The sequence below is a fragment of the Pelobates fuscus genome, chromosome 9 (assembly GCF_036172605.1).
Source record: "Pelobates fuscus isolate aPelFus1 chromosome 9, aPelFus1.pri, whole genome shotgun sequence".
Classification (NCBI taxonomy): Eukaryota; Metazoa; Chordata; class Amphibia; order Anura; family Pelobatidae; genus Pelobates; species Pelobates fuscus.
The window spans coordinates 166,273,520-166,285,618 of NC_086325.1; the positions used below are offsets into that span (position 1 = coordinate 166,273,520).

The 12,099-nt window shown below is 43.8% G+C and overlaps 1 protein-coding gene across 1 annotated transcript; it reads right to left on the reverse strand.

Annotated features, from left to right (window-relative positions):
* Positions 1-1,593: 1,593 nt before the first annotated feature.
* On the reverse strand, positions 1,594-11,869 carry ZMYND19 (zinc finger MYND-type containing 19). Its single transcript, XM_063431767.1, has 6 exons — positions 11,659-11,869; positions 7,954-8,013; positions 4,337-4,443; positions 3,313-3,453; positions 2,571-2,751; positions 1,594-2,229 (listed from the first exon to the last, which is right to left on the reverse strand). Exons 1-6 carry the CDS (start codon positions 11,707-11,709, stop codon positions 2,086-2,088), a joined length of 684 nt encoding a protein of 227 aa, XP_063287837.1. The 5' UTR covers positions 11,710-11,869; the 3' UTR covers positions 1,594-2,085.
* Between the last annotated feature and the right edge of the window lie 230 nt (positions 11,870-12,099).

Sequence of the window (12,099 nt, forward strand, 5' to 3'; positions counted from 1 at the left end):
TTCCCTATAGGGAAGGCGTAACCCATGCGTGGTGCTGGTTCAATGCTTTCCTATAGGGAAGGCGTAACCCATGCGCGGTGCTGGTTCAATGCACACTAGGTGTCCCCCCCCCCATCAACTGACATCAGAGGAGGAGGATACATATAGTCCACCGGCGTCACACTATGAAGATCAAATGACCAAAAAAAATAAGTTTTGGCCTCTAGGTGTTAATCATGGGAGAGGAGCCTGACCAACGCCAAGGGATATCGGCCGTGGTGTCAGGTAATTTAACCCTTTAATTGCCAGCGGAGGGGACAAAGTGACGCTTTAGTGTTCCTTAAATGGCTAAGTTATTCTTAAAGCTCATATCTTCCTTTAATGCTGGCAAAGCAGTTCTACCACAATTGGGAGTCTATATTTTGCCCACACCGCATTAATCTTTGAAGTCGAGGCCAGTTTTGTGTGTGAGATTGTCCTTAGTGTTTAGGGTTAGCATATCTGGATGGTTGGAGAGCCTCCGTTTGGAAAACGCTCTATAAAATGTGAGTTTATTTCCACTCAAAACCCACTAGTCTATTATTTCCTGTTACAATACTGCACAAATTATTTGTATCTCTCTTTTGTCTTTTATATATATACCTCTAAAACAAGTGTTATTAAGAGGGTGTTTTATGCACTTTATTGAGGGAATTTCACCTCACACACTGGTATAGCGCTGCACTCAAACTTACAGCCCGGGAGGTATAAACACCAACCAGACTGCAAGTTTGTTTTTCCGGTGATTACTATTTTGTGGTGGGGTATTAGGTGTCCCCACAGAGTGTACACAGCAGCTAAATAGAAATCTATTTTGTATTTAAAGATATAAATAGCGCCACCTTGTTCACACCTTCTTGTGTATATAGACTCTATAGAATGTCCTACTCATTTAGCGTTAGCCAGACTCTATAGAACGTCCTACTCATTTAGCGTTAGCCAGATTCTATAGAATGTCCTACTCATTTAGTGGTAGATGCACTCTAGAGCATAACATATCCAACTCATTTAGCAGTATACAGGCGCTACAGAATGTCCTACTAATTTAGCATTAGCCGGGCTCTAGCTAAAATATGCTACTCATTTAGCCTTAGCTGGGTTCTATAGTATTTCCTACACATTTAGTGTTAGGCAGGCTCTAAGGAACATCCTATTCATTTAGCGATAGTTGACCTCTATAGAATGGAATGTCATACTCATTTAGGGTTAGCCAGGCTCTATAGAATGCCATAATATAGAATGCCATAATATAGCATTTAACTATAAACTGAAATGTCCTACTCATTTAGCGTTAGCCAGGCTCTATAGAATGGAATGTCCTACTCATTTAGCGTTAGCCAGGCTCTATAGCATGAAAGGTCCTACTCATTTAGCGTTAGCTGGCACTATAGAATGAAATGTCCTACTCATTTAGCATTAGCCTATATAGCATGAAAGGTCCTACTCATTTAGAAGGAGTTACTACTTATGGCAAGTTATCAGAATGTTTCTAACACCATCATAGAATTACTTCAGGCAGGGGTTAGTACTATACTTACATGCTGTCAGGGAAATGTACACTATTAAACAAGTTACAACCATTTTTCTTTTTTTATTATCAGTTTTACAACGTTTTCATGCATAATATTTTCAAATCCCAATCATTCTCACTTCCCAAGTCCAGTTGCTTTTTAATTGTTGTGTAATAAGTGGGAAAGGCAAATAAAACCAGCTGATTTATGACTGCAAACACAGGCCAATAAGTGGTTCATGTTTGGACACCAAAATCACTGCGCTGTAACCTCAAAAACATATATAAAAAAAAACCTGTACATTGAACTTTACAAACAGTAACATAAATTAGAAGCTCCAAGGGGGGAGACTTTCACAGTAGTCCTTATGATTGAAAAACCTAAATACTGGAATGGTGAGGCCCACTCCTGATAGTCACAGTCCAAGGCAGCATTGTCCATCACAGCCAAATTGTCCGCTCAAGCATGATAGGAAATTCTTCTCAGTGCTGTTGGCTTTAGTAACCAGTCTGTTGTAACTGTGCAAAACAAATCCTGGGAGAGGGGAACACTGAAGTCATCGCTCTGGCTCAGGTTCGTACTGCAAAATCCGGATCTTTTCACAGCAGTGCTTTTTGTGAGCGGGCCAGTCTTTCTGTTGGCACTGGGTACCACAGTATCGTGCTAATTGGCATCTGCCACAAATATTAAACTCGCGCAACTGAAATACAGAAAGATTAATTGCAGAATGAGTTAAGAATGCAAAAAAAAACAAAAAAAACACAACTGTACAGATATAGCTAATCTATTCTATACCTCAACAATTATGCCACTTTCGTTAGCTATGGGGAGCCAATGGAAGGAGGCAGCAAACCTCCCTGGCTGTTTATATATTGAATATATTAATAGAAGTGCCAATTTGTCATAGCAAATCTGCACTTTTATAAACTGTGGTAAGACTCCGAACCCATAAAGCACTTTAGCAAACACAAATCTCTTCTGGGATGTGGAGTGGTCCTTTAAGAACGCAGTCTTTATGCCATTTTCGGTGGCATGACATACCTGTTTCTCCATTACTGTGCAGGGAGGGTAATGGCATTCATAATAAGTACAGGAATTCTCTTCCTCTCGAACCACTTCTCCGTTGGCGTTATAGCAGCGTGTGACGTTTAGCAGTGGAAACAAATCTTCTATGGGGTCTGTGGGGAGTTGTTGAATAGCGAGCCAATACAGAGACTGCTCCCTAAAATATAAAATACAGCAAAACACTTCAATCTAAGCCAGTTATAAGTGTAGGACCATAATACCGTATTTCCCCGAAAATAAGACAGGGTCTTATATTACTTTTTCCCCTGAATAAACACACTAGGGCTTATTTTCGGGGGATGTCTTATTTCGGGGGGAAATGGTAGCAAGCATGTGGTAGAAAGCAGGTCTACATTTGGGGGACGTTCCCTCGAACATAGATTAGCAGGATTTCATGCCCTAGTAAACAGGTCTATTTTCTAGTGAACTGGAAATTTCCCAGAACACAGATTAGCTTTATTGCAAAGCAAATCCTCCGAATCTATGTTCAGGGAAACTTACCCGAACATAGACTAGCTTAGTTGCGAATGGAATCCCGCAAACCTATGTTTGACTAGCGACTAGGGCTTATTTTCGGGGTAGGGCTTAGAATACGAGCATCCTCCTAAAATAAGGGCTTATTTTCGTGGGAAACAAGGTATAAGATGATCTTAAAACACTCACTACAATAAAGACGAGTAACTATGGTCTGTATTATTTGAAATTCATATATAGTTACCTTTGCTTGCTAGAAACCTCTTCTACCTCCGGCCTCCTTCCTCGAAGAACCACTTTCAGATTATCCAATCGATTATCAACCGTGATACCATTTAAATGGATTACTTCAAATCCAGGTGCAATGCCTCCCTTGTGTCGCTGCCTAAAAAAAATAAAAAATTACAGGATCCATGTAAGAATTCATCAAGTAAAGGCTGTATTTTTATTTATTTTAATTGTTTATAAGAGGCATCAATATAAATATACATAGTTAAAACAATTTGTTGATACAGGTCAGATGTCACATTTCAAAACAATCTAAAAAGTCAAAAACATGACCAAGAGAAATAAGGCAGCAGAAATGGGCAAAGAAAGAAAAAACAAAAAACAATATTGTAAATAACAACGGCAAATGATTGCTTACTCACCATTTAGCAGATGCTCGTTCCCTTACATCCTGCAACTTGGCCCCCCAATAACAATATGGCACAGCGGAGCTATGCTCTGCCTCACGCCATACCTGAGTAACAGTCTGAGCGTATCAGCTGAGCGCTCACAGCTGATTACAATCCCTGGAATAATGGTATAATGAAAGGTTTAGCAGACATTCTCCATATTGAAATTGGGGGCTTGGCTGCAGGGGACCGAGCATCTATGGTAAACAGTGGGTAAGCCACGTAATAATGATATGGGACCCAGCGCTGACAAACTCAATCAGTTGAAGTTTTGTGCCCAGTGTCCCTTTAATCCAGGCTATGTATCACAGGAAATGCAGTTGAGCAATTTATAATATAAAGCAAGGTTAGCCAACAATGGACTACAGGGGTAGGAAACTGTGCAATCAAGCCATATGTAACTCCACAATGTCCCCGTTCGAGTTCATTTTGTGAAGGTAGAAAGAAAAGGGGGAAAAAAATAAATAAGCAGCCGCCACACATTTAAAAAAACTCAAAAATAATTATGAACAGAGTTTGTACAAGCTCAAAAAGAGACCCGTAGAACGTAATAAAGCTGGAGTGAATGAGCTCTTAAACACTGATACGGACCACAATAATTCATGCAGCAGCCGGCCAGAGCCCCTTCCTTTATACTTGTCAAATGCATATGCAAATATCTTGGCACCGTTGCCATCGGCATCAACGTCCATTCGAGCCTGAAAATAAAAAATCAAGCAAATAAATTCCTTATATCAAAAACACAAATACGTGCATTATTTTTTTGGTTTTTCTGATAACCCCACCAGGGGAGATTTCTAAATGATTAAGCCCCAAGACGTAAACACTAACAGTCTGACTGGAGCACACTTCAATGTGTTCATAAAATAAGTCAACTGCCAGACATGATGCATGAAGAAGGAATTCTATATACACACATGGACACCATGGTGTCTTAAATAACAATCCAAAATCCTACTAAAAACAAATGGACACTGTAGGTAGTATAACAAGTTCATTCACCAGATGAAGCAGCTATAGTATCTACAGTGTTCTTTTAACCCTGAATTGACTATGAATCCAATAAATGTATTCGTATGGGGGAATTTATAGAAGCAGTAAGCAATTTGTCTCCTTACATGACAAGGTTTGCAAAATAATTTAATCTTATCATACCCTTTAATAGGAAACCTTCCAAGCACCATAATCACTACAGCCCAATGCCAGGCATTCTCTGGCCAGCTCAAAGAGTAAGAAGTCAAACTGTTTAAAAGCTCTGCTACATAGCCAGTAACAACTTTGAATCCGCTGCCCTCATCAGCTGAGAGTGCAGGTGGTTCTGGTACCAAGTCAGGCAACGATATTCGCCCGGCAGGACCTAAGTAAACGGTGAAACCATTTTTAAACCGTTTCACTACTTACTCTTAGAGGTCAGGGCAATCCTAGGACCATTACTGCATTATGTATTGGTCATGGGGCTTGGAGCGCTCCGTTAAGACTCGCAGCAAGGTAGACATCACTAGACGATTAAGCCAAATTCACAGAAAATATATATATATATATATATAGAACAAAAATACACAAATGGGTCAGTGCTAGATAACAATGAAAATGAACAATAAGGCAGCAACCCAGTAAAACGGGATCCCTCTTAACCCTTCAAGAAAGTACAAAAGTAAAAGACAGATAAGGGCTGCGCCACATGCAATAAAATGAAGTAAAATATAATAAAAATAAATTAAAAGTAAATACTGCGAGTCTTATTCCAGATGTGCAAATTGACACATATAAGATAAGTCTCTTATTCAGGCAGGCTCACTATGTCTGTAAGTAGAAACTTTATATTCATTTACCGTATATACTCGAGTATAAGCCGACCCGAATATAAGCCGAGGCCCCTAATTTTACCCCAAAAAACTGGGAAAACTTATTGACTCGAGTATAAGACTAGGGTGGGAAATGCAGCAGCTACTGGTAAATTTCTAAATAAAATTAGATCCTCAAAAAATTATATTGATTGAATATTTATTTACAGTGTGCGTATGAGTGCAGTGCGCGTGTATGAGTGCAGTGCGCGTGTATGAGTGCAGTGCGCGTGTATGAGTGCAGTGCGCGTGTATGAGTGCAGTGCGCGTGTATGAGTGCAGTGCGCGTGTATGAGTGCAGTGCGCGTGTATGAGTGCAGTGCGCGTGTATGAGTGCAGTGCGCGTGTATGAGTGCAGTGCGCGTGTATGAGTGCAGTGCGCGTGTATGAGTGCAGTGTGTGTGTGTGTGTGTGTATGAGTGCAGTGTGTGCGTATATATCAATTAAATATTTATTTCCAGTGTGTATATAATGAATGCAGTGTGTGTGTATGAGTGCAATGTGTGTATGAGTGCAGTGTGTGTATGAGTGCAGTGTGTGTATGAGTGCAGTGTGTGTATGAGTGCAGTGTGTGTATGAGTGCAGTGTGTGTATGAGTGCAGTGTGTGTATGAGTGCAGTGTGTGTATGAGTGCAGTGTGTGTATGAGTGCAGTGTGTGTATGAGTGCAGTGTGTGTATGAGTGCAGTGTGTGTATGAGTGCAGTGTGTGTATGAATGAAGTGTGAGTGTGTGATGCAGTGTGTGTTTGTGTTGGTGGGGGTGGGCATTTGATATATTATTAATTATAATTTTTAGTTTTATTATATTATTTTTTTTTTATTATTATTATTATTATTTATTATTTAATTATTATTCTTTTTTTTTTTTAATTATCTTTTTTTTTCGTCCCCCCTCCCTGCTTGCTAGCTGGCCAGGGAGGGGGGCTCCTTCCCTGGTGGTCCAGTGTCATTGGTAGTTCAGTGGGGGGAGAGGGGTGCTGGCAGAGCTGTACTTACCTTTCCTGCAGCTCCTGTCAGCTCTCTCCTCCTCCGCGCGGTCTGTGCAGCTCCCTCTGTCAGCTCCCAGTGTAAGTCTCGCGAGACTTACACTGGGAGCTGACCGAGGTGCTGAACGGACGGCGCGGAGGAGGAGAGAGCTGACAGGAGCTGCAGGAAAGGTAAGTACAGCTCTGCCAGCCCCCCTCTCCCCCCAGTCTGTATTATGGCAATGCAAATTGGCATAATACAGACTCTGACTCGAGTATAAGCCGAGTTGGGGTTTTTCAGCACAAAAAATGTGCTGAAAAACTCGGCTTATACTCGAGTATATACGGTAATTACTGTGTCTTACTGAGAGCACCATCTGTGGCCTCTCTTTTATTTCTTGTCTTTGACCATCCAGACAACTACCAGCCAAGACCCACCACCACCATATCCTAAATAGTGGAGATTAGAACACTAAAGGCGATTTATGCTAGAGCTGGCGATAGCTCTATCAAATGTGAGTGCAATACTATTATTCTATAACAGGCCTATTTAGCCCTGGCTTACTGCACTATTAGGTCTTCTTTGTGTTTATTCTCACCCACATACGGAGACCCAAGACTACAAGACCCACTACGTACCAAGAACCACAGTTGAACCTACCTCCTGAATAAGAGACTTATCTTACATGTGTCAATTTGCACATCTGGAATAAGACTCGCAGTATTTACTTTTAATTTATTTTTATCCACCTTTTTATTATATTTTACTTCATTTGATTGCATGTGGCGCAGCCCTTATCTGTCTTTTACACATACACACAAACAGCGGTTTCATGAGTGGTTCACTGTCTTTGCATCTTTTCCCAAGTTGTGTTTCAAAGCTGTTGTATACCGCAGACAGACAAAAAGGAATCCATGTTTAAAATGGAATGAGGCAAAAATGTGATTCTTTGTTAAACTAATTTGCATATGCCCACCCAGAATCCTTTGCGGTAATATCACTGCAAATTTGTGATTTCTGTGTGTGTGTGTGTGTGTAATATAATATATATCACACATACAGGTGGTCCTCGTTTTGCTGGAGGTGGCAAGTGCGAGCTGTCGTGGGAATTAGAGGGATTCCCTGCTCTGCTGTGTTTTCTCCGAACATAGAAGAACGCAGCAGAGCAGGGCATCCCTTGACGCCTCACTTACCGACCAATTTGCTCTACAACTGGGTCGTAGAAACGGAACCTGGTCGGTAAGTGAGGAGTCTCTGTGTGTGTGTGTGTATATATATATATATACACACACACACACACACACCCTTTATTTCATTAAAATAATCATTTACTTTTCCCCAACCTTATAGAGGAAGATGCAGAAAATAATAAATTATAGTATGTTAGACCATTCTTACCTCAAACGAATAATTATCCACCAGAGGGATATCCTGCTCATCTATTAGTGTGTATTTGATCTAAAGAGAATAGATACAGTTTAAATAAATACAGCAATGAACTGCAATACTAATGCATTAACTTGTTTACTGTGTTTCTGGTACTGTCCTTCGTGTAGTAAGTCATGAGAGGGCACCCAACGAAAGTCACTTAGAGAACTAGTAAGTCCATATGGATGTAAAGGTTGCACATAAACCAAAGGTTAAATCTACACAGGCCACGTATACCAAGCTAACATAGTACAAACAGTTTGTACACTCTTCAAATTAAACACACCTCACCCAATATGTAGGACTCAGGCAATAGTATGCAAACCTAGATCTATATGCCCCATAGATCGGGGCAGGAACTAAGGCAACACTATAATTCTCTGGCACATTAATAAGTCACCTGAAACATGTCTGAACACATTATATATGCTGGTTAAACCTGCTCCCTAATGCCTGCTACTCCAACTGGCTGGGTATAGCAGGCAGACACACCACGTAAACACGTGTTCTACAGTACAATAAAGAGACAAAGGCCACTCATCCCTGTAGTAAATGCAGATAAATCCAGGGCACAATCACCCACCCAACTGGCCTTGAATATAGGAGTCACATTTACAGCCCTGTTAACGGACTAGCTGTGTTTAAGCAGAAATGTTGATTACCTTAAAAAGAAAAAAAGTTTCAAGGACATACAAATTATTAATGAGGCAGCATGTATGGCCTTGTATGGCCAGTGAAAGCTGTAAAGGCTAACAGTGATATAGAAAGGGTAGTAGATACCTGGAATAGCCTTCCAGTGGGAGTAGTAACAGTGATATAGAAAGGGTAGTAGATACTTGGAATAGCCTTCCAGTGGGAGCAGTAACAGTGATATAAAAAGGGTAGTAGATACCTGGTATAGCCTTCCAGTGGGAGCAGTAACGGTGATATAGAAAGGGTAGTAGATACCTGGAATAGCCTTCCAGTGGGAGCAGTAACAGTGATCTAGAAAGGGTAGTAGATACCCGGAATAGCCTTCCAGTGGGAGCAGTAACAGTGATATAGAAAGGGTAGTAGATACCTGGAATAGCCTTCCAGTGGGAGCAGTAACCATGATATAGAAAGGGTAGTAGATACCTGGAATAGCCTTCCAGTGGGAGCAGTAACCATGATATAGAAAGGGTAGTAGATACCTGGAATAGCCTTCCAGTGGGAGCAGTAACAGTGATATAGAAAGGGTAGTAGATACCTGGAATAGCCTTCCAGTGGGAGCAGTAACAGTGATATAGAAAGGGTATTAGATACCTGGAATAGCCTTCCAGTGGAAGCAGAAAGGGTAGTAGATACCTGGAATAGCCTTCCAGTGGGAGCAGTAACAGTGATATAGCAAGGGTAGTAGATACCTGGAATAGCCTTCCAGTGGGAGCAGTAACAGTGATATAGAAAGGGTAGTAGATACCTGGAATAGCCTTCCAGTGGGAGCAGTAACAGTGATATAGCAAGGGTAGTAGATACCTGGAATAGCCTTCCAGTGGGAGCAGTAACAGTGATATAGAAAGGGTAGTAGATACCTGGAATAGCCTTCCAGTGAAAGCAGTAAAGGCTAACAGTGATATAGAAAGGGTAGTAGATACCTGGAATAGCCTTCCAGTGAAAGCAGTAAAGGCTAACAGTGATATAGAAAGGGTAGTAGATACCTTGAATAGCCACGAAGTATTAAAGGCACTGCTGCACAAACTGCAAAACCCTTAGACATGGCATTTTAGCTTTCTTTTAGCCTAAAGCTCAATGTAAATATCTACCAACTGTGCCCTTAAGCAATTATTGTCCTCAGCAACTGCAAACATTCCGGTGTTTTCCAAGATTGTATAAAATAAAATGTTAAAAATAATCAAAGTACAATCCAAATTGTGAAATTAAGGCTAAAATAGTTTTGTAGAACTGCCCAAATTAAGCTATGTTTGCCTAAATATTTCCATTCAGATTTAAATTGGCTACAATTCAGAGTTTGGGGACCTACTCCCTAGATAAAAACCTTTCAAACTGGAAACAAAGTCCCTTAGCTGCCTTGTACTAATCGGGTTTCTCTGTTTGAGAATATTAGTTTTGACAAGGTAGCAGCTGTACTTAAAGCCTTGCATTAAACATTTGTACTAATGGCACTTGTTGATTGAATTTAAGGGGGATGTTAAAAGGTACTTGTTGAATGAGATGTTGCAAAGGTTAAATATTAATGAGGAGTTCTGAAAATCTCAATTACTCCTTCAATGAGATTAACACAATTATACTTATTTTCAATTTCTAAGGGCTCTTAGCATTTAAACGTTCTAACATACATTTACAGAATCCCTGATTTAAGGAGGGATATTCAACTTTTAAAGATCCACTGTGTACAGTCATAATGAAAGGTGAAATTCCTAGCATACAAAGTAAAAAGGATGACAGTAAAGAAAGAGTATCGGAGTGTGCTTCGGCACAATAGTAAAGTAGTCTCATCCAGTGCCGCTACTGTGCCCAGAATGGCTGTAGATCAATCAGCAAGCACATAAGGAATCACAAATAATAAAGCACAAATGTAGTGGCATTTAACATTGATAAAGGGAGTCCTGAAACGTTTGTTATATTTAATGCTCTGAAAATAAATGTGGGCTTCACTAGTGGGCCCCTCTACTTAGCTCTGCTTTGTGCAGGGTGGAGGAAGGAGCAGGTGACCCACGCTATGGTGAGGGTGGAACTACCGCCCCCCCCCCCCCATGGTGAGGGGAGGTGGTGTCCCCCCCCATGGTGAGGGGAGGTGGTTTCCCCCCCCCCATGGTGAGGGTGAGGGGAGGTGGTTTCCCCCCCCCATGGTGAGGGGAGGTGGTTTCCCCCCCCCCCCATGGTGAGGGGAGGTGGTTTCCCCCCCCCCCATGGTGAGGGTGAGGGGAGGTGGTTTCCCCCCCCCCATGGTGAGGGTGAGGGGAGGTGGTTTCCCCCCCCCCCCATGGTGAGGGTGAGGGGAGGTGGTTTCCCCCCCCCCCTGGTGAGGGTGAGGTGGTTTCCCCCCCCCCATGGTGAGGGTGAGGGGAGGTGGTTTCCCCCCCCCCATGGTGAGGGTGAGGGGAGGTGGTTTCCCCCCCCCCCCATGGTGAGGGTGAGGGGAGGTGGTTTCCCCCCCCCCATGGTGAGGGGAGGTGGTTTCCCCCCCCCCATGGTGAGGGGAGATGGTTCCCCCCCCCCATGGTGAGGGTGAGGGGAGGTGGTTTCCCCCCCCCATGGTGAGGGTGAGGGGAGGTGGTTCTCCCCCCCCCATGGTGAGGGTGAGGGGAGGTGGTTCTCCCCCCCCCATGGTGAGGGTGAGGGGAGGTGGTTCCCCCCCCCCCATGGTGAGGGTGAGGGGAGGTGGTTTCCCCCCCCCATGGTGAGGGTGAGGGGAGGTGGTTCCCCCCCCCATGGTGAGGGGAGGTGGTTTCCCCCCCCCATGGTGAGGGGAGGTGGTTTCCCCCCCCCCCATGGTGAGGGGATGTGGTCCCCCCCCATGTGAGGGGATGTGGTTCCCCCCCCATGGTGGGGGAGGGAGCATGGGGGTCCCCCTTGGTGAGGTGGGTGTGTCCAATTTCTGGCCCCGCCCATGTTTCCCGTTAACCCTTCCGGTGTCAGGGGGCGGGGTCACGGTGAGTATCCCGGTTGGGCCGGGGGACACTCGGTTAGACTCACCTTTCCGGCCACCCGGCCGAGCCGCACGATGCCCAGTTTGAAGTCGGTCATGGCGGCCGGTGTCGCGCTCCCTCCGGCCGGTTCCCGCCTCACACCGAGCTCGCGCCGCCGCACGCGGGATGCCACGCGCCGCCTCCTCCCCGCCGCGCGCGCAGGCTACAACCTGAAGGGGCGGGGTCAGCGGCCGGGCGAGCGGTCAGCCAATCACACGGCTCTCCGGGCTCACGCTCAGCGTGGGGAGCCGGCACGAGCTGACCAATCACAAGGCAAGGAGGGCGGAGCCAACAGGTCGTGCTGTCTGATGACGTCAGTTTCGCGGGAAGCTTTGTGCCGCTCGATGACATGCCTGTTAGACACGTGACTGGGTTTAAAGGGCCAGTGCCACTTCCTGTCACGTGCTTCTGTAATAGGCTAGAATGTGCCCAGAATAGGGCATTGTTA